At 47.2% G+C, this 14831-nt stretch overlaps 1 protein-coding gene and 1 non-coding gene across 6 annotated transcripts in view; one reads left to right on the plus strand and one right to left on the minus strand.

Moving 5' to 3' along the window:
* Fbh1 (F-box DNA helicase 1) overlaps positions 1 to 12278 on the plus strand; it is a 36445-nt gene extending 24167 nt beyond the window's left edge. For all 5 annotated transcript variants that reach the window (XM_048367745.1, XM_048367747.1, XM_048367743.1 and 2 more), the window contains 8 exons: positions 2160 to 2259; positions 2361 to 2482; positions 5043 to 5118; positions 5574 to 5771; positions 6504 to 6629; positions 7336 to 7442; positions 10880 to 11011; positions 11801 to 12278. In XM_048367745.1, coding sequence (XP_048223702.1) covers positions 2160 to 2259; positions 2361 to 2482; positions 5043 to 5118; positions 5574 to 5771; positions 6504 to 6629; positions 7336 to 7442; positions 10880 to 11011; positions 11801 to 11971 — 1032 coding nt within the window. In that variant the 3' untranslated portion in view covers positions 11972 to 12278. The remainder of the gene's footprint in view (positions 1 to 2159; positions 2260 to 2360; positions 2483 to 5042; positions 5119 to 5573; positions 5772 to 6503; positions 6630 to 7335; positions 7443 to 10879; positions 11012 to 11800) is intronic.
* On the minus strand, positions 9484 to 9613 carry LOC125367374. The gene has a single exon (XR_007214068.1). It is a non-coding gene; the product is annotated as a small nucleolar RNA SNORA70 (small nucleolar RNA).
* Positions 12279 to 14831: the final 2553 nt, after the last annotated feature.

Raw genomic sequence — 14831 nt, forward strand, 5'->3', positions numbered from 1 at the left:
CCCCCTGGTTCCCCACAAGTATGAGCAAACCTATTTCCTGTCCCCTCCGAGTTTCTTATGTGCCGGGCACTGCGTATGCTCCTGTGCTAGTTCACAGTGTATAATGCACCCTTGCTGTAAGTAGTGGTTCTCAGCAGGTCTACAAAGTCAAAACTAGTCTCATAATAGTCATGTTGCTCTCTTGGCATTCCCATGGATAGAGCGTGTCTTAAGAACCTTGGTTCCAAACTAGGCTAGTAGTTAGATTCTTTTAGTACATTCAGATTTAAAAAAAACAAAAACTTACTTAAGTAAAAAGGATGATCTTATTACCCATTGACCTTTCAGGACATTTCTTCAATATCCCTTGTGTTGCAATGGGAAGTGCACACAAACCACTTCCTCAGCAGACTGAGGTGGGAGGCTGAGAAAGAGCACATTACAGTTGGGTTACAAGCTGAACTGGATGCTTTTTTCTTTGTCTTTATGAATTAGATTTTTTAAATTATTTATTGTCGGGCTAGGGATATGGCCCAGTGGCAAGAGTGCCTGACTCCTATACATGAGGCCCTGGGTTCGATTCCCCAGCACCACATATACAGAAAACGGCCAGAAGTGGCGCTGTGGCTCAAGTGGCAGAGTGCTAGCCTTGAGCAAGAAGGAGCCAGGGACAGTGCTCAGGCCCTGAGCCCAAGCCCCAGGACTGACAAAAAAAAAAAAAAATTATTTATTGTCAAAGTGATGTACAGAGGGGTTACAGTTTCATATGTATGGCCATGAGTACATTTCTTGTACTATTTGTTACCTCCTCCCTCACTCCCCCCTCCCCTTCCCCCTTCCCTTCTCCCCCCCATGAGTTGTTCAGTTGGTTTACACCAAATGGTTTTGCAAGTATTGCTTTTTGCTTTTTCTTATAGTACCATTCCCTTTTGACTTGAAAGTACAAATGACAGGCCACCTCAGGTTAAGCAGAGTTGAGTATTTGGTATTTTCTCAAAGATGAGTGAAAAGAACAGTGGCTTCAAGGAAAACAACAGTGTTCATTGCCAAAGACAAGATTCTTACATTCAAGTACTAGGAGAGAGGGAGGGAAGGGAAGACACTGTTCAAAAACTTCTCTTGTTTTTTTTTTTTTTTTTTGGCCAGTCCTGGGCCTTGGGCTCAGGGCCTGGGCCTTGGGCTCAGGGCCTGAGCACTGTCCCTGGCTTCCTTTTGCTCAAGGCTAGCACTCTGCCACTTGAGCCACAGCGCCGCTTCTGGCCGTTTTCTGTATATGTGGTGCTGGGGAATCGAACCCAGGGCCTCATGTATACGAGGCAAGCTCTCTTGCCACTAGGCCATATCCCCAGCCCCTCAAAAACTTCTCTGTACATCACCTTTACAATAACATTTTTTTTAAAAAGATTCAAGTACATTCAAAACCTTGAAAGATCGTGAATCTGAGAACTCACAGTACCCTTTCATTATATAAGCATTGTATAAGCGTTCCTCGTTCTTCATCTGCACATTTTATATTCATGGAGAACACTTGCCACATTTAATGAACCATGACTGATCGTCTGTCATAAATGGAAATAGAGAGCTTATTAAGATTTCTTCAAAGTGTTTGAATCATGTTTTCTGCCACTCCAGGACCCTATCTAGTTGACCCCATTCTAGTCATGTATCCCTGGGCTTTTCTTAGCTGTGAGACTTTCTTAGACTTTCCTTGTTTTTACTGACACTGGCAGTTTTGAGAAGCACTGGTCAATATTCTCAATAGTGCTGGTCAGGCCGGGCGCTGGTGGCTCATGCCAGTAATCCTGGCTTCGCAGGAGGCTGAGATCTGAGGGCCACTGTTCAAAGCCAGTCCAGGCGGGAAAGTCTGAGACACTTATCTCCAGTTAACCACCCCGAAACCGGAAGTGGCACTGTTGCTCAAAGTCATAGAGTGCTGAGTTCAAGCCCCACAACCAACCAAAAAAAAAAGTGTTGGTCAGGTATTTTTAGTATGTCCATGTATGGAAACTTGCCAGCACAAAATGACAAAACCTTAGAGATAAAATCAGCAATTCATTTGATCACCAGGCTGAGTTGTACTCTGGGGAATTTCCTGTGCAAGTCAGGTCGTGGCAGTGACAGAAGTATACTTGTCTCCATTGTGTTGGTTGCCAGTTCCTTTTGTTTGTTGTTTCCCACAGAGTTTTAGATTTGGTGTGGAAATAGCTTATGTGGGAGCTACTATCTTGGATGTCTGCAAGAGAGTAAGGAAGAAGACGTTGGTCGGAGGAAACCATCAGAGTAAGATTTGCAGTTGCTCTTCTTTTAGAAAGTTACCAGTTAAAAAATGAATTGCCATCTTTGTTTTGATTTCCCATGGAATGTATGCTTTCTTTCCAAAGGCGGCATTCGAGGCGATGTCAAGGGACAAGTGGCTCTGTTGTCACGGACCAATGCCAACGTGTTTGATGAGGCTGTCAGGGTGACAGAAGGAGAAGTTCCTTCCAAGATACATTTGATTGGGGTAAGAGTCAATTTCTGGAGACCACTTCCTGCACAGAAACATAGCAGGCCAGCAGCCACTGAAAATGTTCAGCTTCTGGAGGATCATCTTGCAAGAAAGCCTTTGGGTTTTCGAGTTCTTAACCAGCTGGACCATGTCTGAAGTCCTTAGTCGTGGCTACTCTGAGTATGATATCAGAATATTCCTATGATGTCAGACCCACTAGGGATCAAGGACCTTTTCTTCCACTCTCTGAACAAATGAGTCTTGAGTCCGGATGGGAGGCTGCTGGCTCCCTGGGATTTTTCCTGTGTGTTGTCTGTTCGTGTGAGAACAGTGCAGCTGAAGACTCCCGGGGCCACACCAGTTACCCTAATGCACACGGGACGAAACCCATGGGTTCCAGCTCTGCCTCTGTCGCTATCGTGTGGGGCTTGGGATAAACCACAACTTCTCTGTGCCCCATTCTCTTCTCCCTCTCTGAGATGAAACAGGGTCTTTCCTGTGCCTGGTTCCTTGGGAAGGAAGGATTCAGTGTCGAGTTTGTGATACTTTCAACTTTAGGTTAGATGACTAATATATTTTTAAACTTATGGTAAAAAGGCCCTACTGTGTGGCAGGCATTTAGTAAATATGGTTGGTGTATTTTAAGCTGGGCATTGACGGCTCATGCCTAAATCCTAGCTACTCAGGAGGCTTAGATCTTTCCTAGACAGGAAAGTCTGTGAGTCTCTTATCTCTAATTAACCACCAAAAAGCAGGAAGTAGAACTGTGGCTCAAGTGGTAGAGTATTATCCTTGAACAAAAATAGTAAGGGACAGAGCCCAGGTCCTAAATTCAAGCCCCAGAACTGGCACTAAATAAATAAATGTTAACTTTAAAGAAAAATAGCCGAAGCTGGTGATCTATGCCTGTAATCCACCTACTCACCATATAATCCACAGCGCCACTTCTGGCTTTTTCTGCGTATGTGGTACTGAGGAAGCGAACCCAGGGCTTCATGCATGCTAGGCAAGCACTCTACCACTAAGCCCAACTTTTCTCTTTTTACAAATAAAGATTATAGCCAGATGCTGGTGGTTTATGCCTGTAATCCTAGCCCATTAGGAGCCTGAGATCTGAGCATCATAGTTCAAAGCCAGCCCAGGAAGAAAAGTGTGTGAGACTCTTATTTCCAATAAACTACATACTCAGAAAAGGCCAGAAGTGGCTCTGTGGTTCAAGTGGTAGAGCACTAACCTTGAGCAAAAGAAGCTTAGGGACAGTACCCAGGTCCTGAGTTCAAGCCCCCGGACTGGCAAAAAATAAAATAAAAAATAAAGTTTATACAGTGTTGTTTAATATTGGAACTAGAGCTGAAGGCATGACAGTGGTAGACCACTTGCTTAGCAAGCCTAAGTCCTGAGTTCAAGCTGTAGTACTGCCTAAATAAATAGTAATGACCAAATTGATTTTATTCAAGAACTGAATTTAACTTAAAAAAAAAAACATTTGGAACTAAAGGGGAAAACGTCTCATAAAAATCACAGTGTTTCATATAATCTGTTTTGGAATAGTTATTGTTGTCTTTGTCTTTACAGATCTACATTTCTGCATAAAGTTGCATTTATTGTGTACATAAGAATTGGATGTGGTTTTTTTCATTCAGCACATGAGCATATTTTGCTTCATTGCTAATGTGATGACTATATTATTTCCTCTATTCGACAGAAGTTAGCCATTTTCACTATGGTAGGCGATTATGGGACACCATCCCTGTGGGTGTGATAGGAAGCAAGTTGTCCTCTTCCCCTCCTACATCCGCTCTGTCTGTGCACATCTGATTGTGGGTCAGAATGTGTAGTGTCCATTCTTTTCTGTGTTTTATGGCATGGGTTCACGTGTCTGTCCTAGGAGGGTGGAACCCTCATCACGTATGTCTTCTGATGTGGGCCTGGTGCTGTCGAAGTCCTGGGGCACAGCCAGGACTTGGCAGGCACTGCTGAGATAGAACAAGGGTAACCTGTGGTCTACTCAGGCCCTCTCCTCCAAGGGCTGACATTCAGAGTCACAGAATAACACACACTTCACACACTCAATGGTTCTTTCTTTTGAGAAACAACGGTAAGTGTTCTACTCAAGTGTGTTTATCATTTGGTGACATATTTTCTATTCCAGGAAGGTCTGCTCAGATTGCCTTTTTTTTTTTTTTGGCCACTCCTGGGGCTTGGACTCAGGGCCTGAGTACTGTCCCTGGTTTCGCCACTTCTGGCCATTTTCTGTATGTGTGGTGCCGGGGAATTGAACCCAGGGCTTCATGTATATGAGGCAAGCACAGTTGCCACTAGGCCACATCCTCAGCCCCTCAGATTGCCCTTTTGTTGATGAGAAAGCCATGTGTAGCTAGATCTTGTCCTTTTTAGAAACACAGGAAGACTTAGAGCAAGAGAGAATTTGCAAATTCTGTTTTTAGGGCTTTGTGCTTGATGAAGTTCCCCCATTTGCTGTGGAAGCAGTTTGAGATCCCCCTACATTTGTTTGATTTTATTATGTTCAAAAGCAAAACAAGACAAAAAAAACCTCACCAACAAACTTTTTCAGGGGATCAAATCATTTGGACTGGACAGAATCATTGATATTTGGACTCTCCTTCAGCCAGAGGAAGAACGGAAGAAACGTGAGTAGTTGCTTGGCCTCGGGGCAGGGAGGCGGAGGTCCTTGGAGCCAAGGTTCTTGTCCTTCGGGAAGGAAAGGGCATTTATATCGTCGGTCTTCCAGAGCGTTCAGAGGTGCTAACAGAGCTCCTGTCCCACGCGTCTCCCACCCTCTGCTGTGGGTCCTCTAGGCGGTCTTCCCCTGCATCCGTTCACCTGGGCCGCGTTCCCCAGCAGCACTTCCACGCGGCCCCAGAGGATGGCTCCTAGTGTCTCTTTGCCTTTGGGTTGTGCAGCGGTGGTGCTCTGGAGCCCGCCTCCCCCCGGGGACACGCAGCGAGTCAGTGAGGCTGTCAGGACTGACGCCTGGGTCCCCCCCTCCCCACCCCCCCGCCCTGCCATCCGCTTTTGTGCACGGTTGGGCATGTGCATTGGTGTTGTCCGCCTCCTGTCGAGCTGTGTGCACCCCCTTCCTCAGGAAACCTCATCATCAGGGACAGGTTCATCAGAAGATGGGTGCACAAAGAAGGCTTCAGTGGCTTCAAGAGGTACGTGACCGCCGCTGAGGACAAGGAGCTCGAAGCAAAGATCGCTGTGGTTGAAAAGTACAATATCAGGATTCCAGAGCTGGTGGAAAGGATAGAAAGATGCCACATAGAAGACTTGGACTTTGCAGGTAAGGAGAGCAGCTGATTCTCCCTGTCCCGCTGACGTCTCTTTTTGGTTTTGTTATTGTTGGTTGTGGGGTTTGAACTCAGGGCCTAGGCACTGTCCTGAGCTCTTTTGCTCAAGGTTAACACTCCACCACTTTGACCCACAGCTCCACTTATGGTTTTCTGGTGGTTCATTGGAGGATGACAGGCGTGAGCCACCGGTGCCCGGCTTCCCTCCACTGTTTCCTTATCCACATGCAGTATCAGTAACTGTGGATGGCCTTCGAAAGCTATCAGCTGCTTTTGCTCTCTTCAGAAGGAGGGCATTTGTTATTAGAAAAGGTTAGATAAGGCCCTGGAGTTGATGTGTAGCACTAAGTAAAAATAAGTGAGTGAAGAGGAAAAGGGAGCACAGCAATTGTTTTTCCTCAGAACCTCTTTGATTGCTGTGCCACTCGCAAGCCAGTAGAACCAGACTTTCTAATCCCAGCTCTGCTGGACATGCCACACAGCCCTCTTCCGGGTTTCTGTCCCTCCATATGGAAAGAGAGAGGGAGAGTCAAGTCATTTTGGCAGTGGACTGTTATTGTTAGCGGTAATCCTGGGTATTCCCAGGATTGATAATAATTTAGATAATGTTAGTTTTTTGCTTTTCCTCTCAGCTTTTTTTTTTTTTTTTCCTGATGGTGATTGCCTTTTCCCCACAAAGATCCCCCTTTAAGGCCCTCCCTAACAGCGTTGTTTCTCTGTCCTAGAGTACATCTTGGGCACTGTCCACAAAGCCAAAGGCCTGGAGTTTGACACTGTGCACGTTCTGGATGATTTTGTGAAAGTGCCTTGTGCCAGGCATAACCTTGCCCAGCTCCCTCACTTCCGAGTTGGTAAGGACACTACCTGGTTACTTCTGGCCTGTGGATATTTTACTAGGTACCAGGTGACTGGATGTTTCCTTCTGACTGCCTTAACTATTGCTTATGTGGTCTCTCACCATGATCCTTCTAGAAGGAACCAAAAAATAAACACCATTAATCTTAAACTCTTTGATTATTCACCCTGTGGTTCGTAGAAAAATTGAACTTCAACAGGCTACCCTTCTCTCAGGGGTGTGTTCCTTCTCTGTGACAATGTAAGACATTTCCAGATTTCTGTGGATCAATCTAGAGAAATGTAGGAAGGGAGAAAGCGTAGGTACTGGGTACCGGTAGACCTGGGTGTGGTTCTGGCCCTTGATTTGGGGTAGCCCTCTGTGTATGAGTGCCTTGTCCTCTGTGAGCCACAGTTGCTCCATCTACCTCACAGGTGTTGTGAGAACTGGAAGGTGGATATCCGCCATCCATCAGGGACATTGCAGGTGCCGATAATAGTTAACACGGTCTAGGATTTATGGTAGAGCTAAAAAAGAAAATCCAGTATCTCGTGCCACTGGTCTGCGAGGTTCTTGTTTGTTTTTGTGGTTGCTCTTTGTAAGAAAATTGTGTATATGCAGCCAGCAAGTGTTGAGAGATGTTTTGGGATTGGGTATATTTAAATGAGAACATAAGCTTTGGAAGCAGGCTTTTGAGTTGACTGTTTTTCCTTTTGCTTTAGAGTCATTTTCTGAGGATGAGTGGAATTTACTGTATGTTGCAGTAACTCGTGCCAAGAAGCGTCTCATAATGACCAAATCACTGGAAAACATTTTGACTCTTGCTGGGGTAAGAGGAGCGGGAACACCGAGTTCGTTTACGGGCACGGGACCACTGTGTGGTTTGAGGCTTTCGCACTAGGATGCTGGGTGGGAAGAGAAGCTTTCTGGATGTGCAGACGCCATTCACTTGTGCAAGCAGGGCTCCCGGCAGTAAAACAGTGTGGCTCCTTTCCAGATTCCCTCCTGATGCACTTTGTAAAGACCCATCGAAATTGTCAACTGACTTCATGTATTTCTTTTTTTCTTTTTTTTTTTTTGCCAGTCCTAGGCGGTGAACTCAGGGCCTGAGCACTGTCCCTGGCTTCGTTTTTGCTCAAGGCTAGCACTCTGCCACTTGAGTCACAGCGCCACTTCTGGCCATTTTCTGTATATGTGGTGCTGAGAAATCGAACCCAGGGCCTCATGTGTACGAGGCAAGCACTCTTGCCACTAGGCCATATGCCCAGCCCCCTTCATGTATTTCTTAATTTCGGTTTTTGCTCAGTTGGTTCTCCGCACTCAGAGGTGGGGCGGGAGAGGTGTGGACTTAACGGTCATGTTGTCTGCATCTTAACTTCTTCCTTGATCCAGTTGAAGTGGCAGCTGCTTCTGCTCCCAGATGTTTTTCCCCCAAATCATCCTTTCCCAGAGAGAAAATATCTCCAGAGGTCTTAGTCCCTGGCTGAGGTGAAGAAAAGTGAGCTCCTTCACAGTCTTTAAAATAATGACATTCAGGGGCTAGGGATATGGCCTAGTTCAGTTCCCCAGCACCACATATACAGAAAACGGCCGGAAGTGGCGCTGTGGCTCAAGTGGCAGAGTGCTAGCCTTGAGCGGGAAGAAACCAGGGACAGTGCTCAGGCCCTGAGTCCAAGCCTCAGGACTGGCAAAAAAAATAATAATAATAATAACACTCATTAATATTAATACATTAATTAATACAAGAGGGTCTCATGGTTATTCCATCATAACTTAAAGTCTAAAATTATGTGACTTTATAAAATAATCTTTAATCCAGTACTCCAAAGAGTTAAGCAGAATTTTTATGTACAAATAGTTTGCACCTATTACATGAACTTTTATATACGTTTTGATTATAAATACTTTTTTTTGCCAGTCCTGGAGCTTGAACTCAGGGCCTGGGCACTGTCCCTGAGCTTCTTTTGATCAAGGTTAGCACTCTGCCACTTGAGCCACAGCACCACCTCCAGCCTTTTCTGTTTATGTGGTACTGAGGAATCGAACCCAAGGCTTCATGCATGCTAGGCAAGCATTAAATAAGCCACATTCCCAGACCCACTTTTTTGTTGTTGTTGTTGTATGGCTTTTCATGGAGTTACTTTTACCCTAGTGGTTAGATCTGTGACACAATTACATTTTCATATTGGTAACTTATTAGTGAGATTCATAGACTAGCAGTATTATTCATAATGTGAGATAAACTGTGTATATATGTGCGCATGCGTGTGTGTGTGTGTGTGTGTGTGTGTGTTTACCTGCGTGCACATACCAGTTCTGGAGCTTGAACTCAGGGATTGAGCACTGTCCCTACGCTTTTTGCTCAAGGCTAGCACTCTACCACTTTGAGTCACAGTTCCATTTCTAGCTTTTTGATAGTTAATTGTAGCTATGAGCTTCATGAACTGCCCTTTTGAAGCCGGGCTGGCTTTGAACTACAGTCCTCAGATCTCGGCCTCCTCAGTAGTTAGAATTACAGGCGTGAGCCACTGGCACCTGGGGGTGGCTTACAGAACATCGCAGGTCCTCATAGTGCAGGGTTTGCCATCTGCCCAGAGGCCACGATTCGGAACCGCCATCCCTCCACAGCCATCAGGAAGGAGGCGCTTTCCCCACGCCCTCAAACTCATCTGCATTAAGCTAGGTAAAGCCCCACTTCTGGGGAGATACAGATCTTCGTGCGGCCCAGGAACTTGAACTTGGCCCTGCACGGGACCTCAGCCACGTGTTGTGTATCTGCAGCTTGTTGCAGACGGATATGACGACCTGGCCACTGTGCCCTGGGCCTTCCTGTCTGGAGCCTAAGTCATGGACAATGCGAGATCAGAGACGGGAACATCCATGGTCCCCACGGGCCGCCTACACAAACCACAGGCTATCGTACACCACCCTGGAGGCTGCTTGCAGCTAGTGCGCAGGTCTCCAGGAGCACAGGCACCTAGGCAGCTTAACTGACCGCAGATAAAATGGAGTGTGTGTGTGTGTAAATGTAAGTGATTGTGTCAATACTGGAGCTTGAACTCAGGGCTTGGGTGCTATTCCTTAGCTTTCACTTGAGGTTGGCACTTGAGCCGCAATTCCACAGTAGATTTTTGATGGTGAATTGGAGATACAAGCCTCACACACTTACCTGCCTGGGTTAGCTTTGAACTGCGGTCCTCAGGTCTCAGCCTCCTTTGTAGCTAGGATTTCAGGCGTGAGCCCCTGATTCTTAGCAAATTGGATTTTTTTTAACGTGAAAATTTTGAGACATTAAATGAAGCTGAAAAAATAGACATCAGCTGTACACAAACTATTCCTGTATATATTTGGAGTACACATTCCTAAAATAAAAGCAGACCTTTTTAAAACACAATTGTCACAGTGCCATTTTCATATTTTATATAATCTGTAATAATATGTGGTCTCTCATACCCAATCCATAATCATATTTTTGTGATTGTGTCAAAAATGCTTTTTTGTGTGTGGGTGGAGGGGCTTGAACTCGGGGCCTGGGTACCGTCCCTCAGCTGCTCAGCGCCAGGGCTCTGCCACTGTGAGCCACAGCACCACTTCCACACGTGCTTTTTTTTTCAAAACAGTGGTTTGCTAAAACCAGGAACCAAGTAAGCATTCATTTGTTAGTCTGTTAAGTTGCCTAATCTAGAGCAGCCGTCATCCCCCTTCCCCTTTCTGCGCACTTGTCTTATTGCAGAAACGGAGTCAGTGGTCAGCCCAGTGGAGCATTTGGCATTCTAGATCAGTTTTCTGTGCCATTGGGGAACTGGTTCTGCCATCGCCCATCCTAGGCCTCGTGTAACCGGAAGTAGCGGTGAGGCCTGTTAGACTCAGCCTTAGCCGCTTTGTCAGGATTTCTCCCCAGCGGGCAGGGGGGCCTTGTTTGCTTAGTGTCTCTTCCCCTCAAGCACCAGGCCTAACTCTTAGCCTTTCAGAAATGAGCATTTTTGTTTTGTCTTGTTAGTAGACAGAGCTGGGAAATCTGTGTTTTTGAAAAGAAAGAAAAATGCCAGGGGTTTATACTGGTAATTCCAACCCTGGTTTAGGTTTTTGGTTTTGGTTTTTGTTGGTTGTGGGGCTTGAACTTGGGGCCTGGACACTGTCCCTGAGCTCTTTCACTCAAGGCTGGTGCTCTACCACTTGGAGCCACAAAGGGACAGTCAGTGTTTTTCCCCGCGAGTGACTATGCTGTTGTGCATGGCCATTCATCTCTGGCTCTTTCCTTCCCAGGAGTACTTCCTGCAAGCAGAGCTGACAAGTAATGTCTTAAAAACAGGAGTGGTTCGCTGCTGCGTGGGCCAGTGCAATAACGCCATTCCGGTTGACACTGTCCTTACCATGAAGAAACTGCCCATCACTTACGTATGTTTGCTCTGGGGGGTTGATGCAGCTGCGCACTGTTCCATCACTGGGTGCTTACCGGGGCTTTGGGGTGAGGAAGACAAAAGAGAAGTTAGTGTGATCCTTTGTTTGTTTGTTTGCCAGTCCTGGGGCTTGAACTCAGGGCCTGAGCACTGTCTCTGGCTTCTTTTCAAGGCTAGCACTCTGCCACTTGAGCCACAGCGCCCCTTCTGGCTTTTTGCCTTCCAGTGTGGGAGAGGAGGGTGTGACCAGAGTTAATCTGCAGAGCCTTGTTCAGTTTCTCTTGGGTTTCATTCTCTCCCTGGCTCTTGTTCTGCTCTCATTTTTGTTCTGCTCTCATTTTGGTATTTGGGATCAAACCCAGGGCCTTGTACATGCAAAGCAGATGCTCTATCACTTCTATCACTGACGCTCCTCCCGCTAGAACCTATTTCTTCCCTCCTCCACTTTTTTGCTGATATTGGGACTTGAACTCGGCCTCATGCTCTTGCTTATTAGCTTTTCCATCTCAAGGCTGGAGCTCCACCACTGGAGCCACACATCCACTTCCTAATTCGTCATCTCTTGGCCCAATGAAGCAAGTCATGCTCTGAGGGAAGTTGGTGGAGTGGAGCCTACGCTAGATGATAGACTGGTGGGAGGAGTTAGCTTGAGGGTTTGTGTGGTTGGAGAGCATCCGAATCACAATGCCTGTCATTTGGCAGCTACGACGATAACTCAGCACTTTCTGTGGGGTAGTGCTTGTTGCTAGGTTGCTCCCTGACCCCTTTTGCTTTTCCTTCCCCACAGAGCAACAGGAAGGAGAACCAGGGCGGGTACCTGTGCCACTCGTGCGCAGAGCAGCGGGTCGGGCCTTTGACGTTCTTGGCCGCCTCTCCAGAGCAGGTGCGGGCCATGGAGCGCACCGTGGAGAACATAGTTCTGCCCAGGCACGAAGCCCTGCTCTTCCTGGTCTTCTGAGGACGCCGCGCGGCTCGCGGCTGCCCCCGCACGCTGCGGACAGCAAGCGCAGGCAGGCTTCCTGCCCGCCCGAGCCGGGGAGTTCGGCCCGGACCACTTTCTGAGGAGGACGACACCTGCCGGAGTTGGACCTGCCGTTTCTCTGTACCCTACAATAGCCAATTTTCCACTTGCCTATCCTCCATACGTATCAGGTCGGGGGCGTGGGGAAGTTTTTTTGATAAAACAAACAAACAACATTTTATGTATTTAAACTTTTATTACAAGGTTTCAATTAAACAGGCATCGCGCTGACATGCCACTGTGACATTCCGCCTCGGCACTGTCATTTCCAAGCTTTCGCCAACTCTCTCGGCCTACTTTGGCTTTCAGCGGGATGTCGCCAGTCTCATGACCCACATTTCTGGCACCAAGAGTCCCACTTATAAAGGTGTCGTGTGTGTGTGTCACGATAGCGAGGAAGTCACATCATCCACCGAAGACAAGTGTAAAGTAAGAGTAGCCACGGTTCTCAGGGTGGCAGCACGTCACCGGAGAGGGGCAGTAGGGGAGGGCAGGCCCTGTGCGGGGGATGGGGTGTCGGTAGGGGAGGGATGGGAAATCCTTCCTTGTGCTTGAGGATGCTGGGTAGCTACTGTAACAAAGTTGTGAATTGTTACAGAAACCACCAGTGAGAACACATCGCTTCACTGTCCATGGATCTAGTAGCTGCCATGTTTGCCACTCATCATGATTAGGGATGATAATGGTACCACCCAAGTAATTTACCGTATTAGTCTTTAGCTAAGCCACTAAGATCTTGTAATATTGGATCTTTTTTTTTTTTTTTTTTTTTTTTTTTTTTTTTTTTTTGTCGGTCCTGGGGCTTGACCGCAGGGCCTGGGCTCTGTCCCTGAGCTTTTTTGCTCAAGGCTAGCACTCTACCACTTGACCCGCAGCGCCACTTCCAGTCTCCTGGTGGTTAATTGGAGATAAGAGTCTCAGGGACTTTCAGGCCAGGCTGGCTTTGAACAGCGATCCTCAGATCTCAGCCTTCTGAGTAGCTAGGATTACAGGCGTGGGCTAATAGCAGTTGTTTGAAGGGAGATGGCTCCGTGTGGGGTTGGGAGGATGCTAGCGTGAGCAGGATAGTGGTGTTGGATGGGCTGGACCCAGGTCACTGCAGTAGGTCTGGTGTTTGGGGAATGGACACATAGGTTAGTGGTTCGGAGAGGATAGTTCAGCTGAGCAGCATTGACATCACATAGGAACTTGCTAGGACTAGTCTCACGGCCCCTATTTCAGATTCACCGGGTCGGGGGCTCTGATGCTGACTGAGCCCTGGTCGTTGGTAAGCCCAGTAAGTGATTGTACTGCACCAGTGTTCTGAGAGCTTGCACTCCAGATGGGAAGGAAGGATGTAATCCAGCAGCTCTTAGTACTTAGATGGGTGTCGCAGTGCAGTGATCGAATCTCAATAGGAACGCCTCATTTTCTGGCTAGTTCTCCAGGTAGATGAGGGCACCTTTCATTGAGAAAGAGGAAGTAGGAGATGTAGGTTGGTATGAAAACAAAGCTGAGTTGGATTTTCAGGAGGTTGAGATTGCAGAGTAGCTGCTGGTGGTGATCGTGAGAAGTCAGGGGAATGGAATGAACTGAAGTAAGAGGGTAAGCCATGATTGGCCATTCCCTTAGAAGGCAGTATGGGGTTGAGGAGGGACTGGATACCGAGATATCCCCTTGGAAAGAAGCACCCCATCAGAGTAGGACCCGAGGCTCTGGTGCAGTGTGTTCAAAGACGAACTTGGTAGAATGGTATTCCACCTTCCAAATGCTCTAGCTTCAGGAAGGGGGTTGTAATTGGTGTACAATCGGGACGACTGCCCTCCAGCCCCACCCTATGCCTGGTTCTGGTCGCACTCTGGCCACATTCATGAGTTTGTATGGCTTTTGGAAGGTCACCTTCTCTAGTTCAGAATTTTCTCTCTCTGTTTATAAAATAAGGAGGTGGGATTTGGCCTACAATTTTAGAAACAAGTGTTATAAACAGCAAAGAAAGGAAAAGAGAACATAGGGGAAAGAGAGAATTGTGTATACCATGTAGCTGGGCCCAAACATGCCATGGTTTTGATTAGGTCATATTACTTCTCACATGGAAATTCCCTCATCTCTGCCGGCTCTAGGTAAGAGCTCCTCAGACAAAGAAAACTTGAACGCAACCATTTTAGACCCCACATTCCCATCTTCTTTTTTTCCTCTTGGGAACATTTTTCTGTGGCGCATTGTTTTGTATTGAAAATAGGTATTTTATTGACACAAGGCACTTTTGAAATACAAATGATATGTTATAGGTAGATATGACAGGCAAGGAAGTATAAATATAAATGTGTATGCACACACAGTATCAGAGTTCAGTTTGCTTCTGAATCCTTCAATCAGGAGGATTCCTTGGTCCGTTACTCTGCTGCCTTTCCCGGCTCCTGTTGGACACCCGCAGAGCCCTGGCAGCAGAGTTTGTAGGCTCTCACGTGCCACCGGGCGTCTTTCCTGTTGCCATCTCCCATGCTAGGAAGAGCGCTGGTGTTCGCTGGGGCACACTCCCATCCTCTGGGAAGTGCAGAGATGGAATAGACAGTCATGTGGATGCATGGTCCCCGCTCAAGGTCCTGGAGGCTCCCAGCCCCTCCTAGGAGAACTGCAGCTGCTTGAACGCTGGGAAACCAAGACCCGCCATGCTGGCAGTGTCCATCTGTGAGCTCGTGCAGGAGGCAAGGTGACACCAGGGACCTTGACTGCCCCGGCAGGTGCGGTCCTGGCACTTGGCTCCATGGGTATCTTTCAGGTGCTCTGTAGGGAAAGCAGAGCTCTGGGCATCTGCCTT

Source organism: Perognathus longimembris, chromosome 18 (genome assembly GCF_023159225.1).
Source record: "Perognathus longimembris pacificus isolate PPM17 chromosome 18, ASM2315922v1, whole genome shotgun sequence".
In the NCBI taxonomy this organism is placed as follows: Eukaryota; Metazoa; Chordata; class Mammalia; order Rodentia; family Heteromyidae; genus Perognathus; species Perognathus longimembris.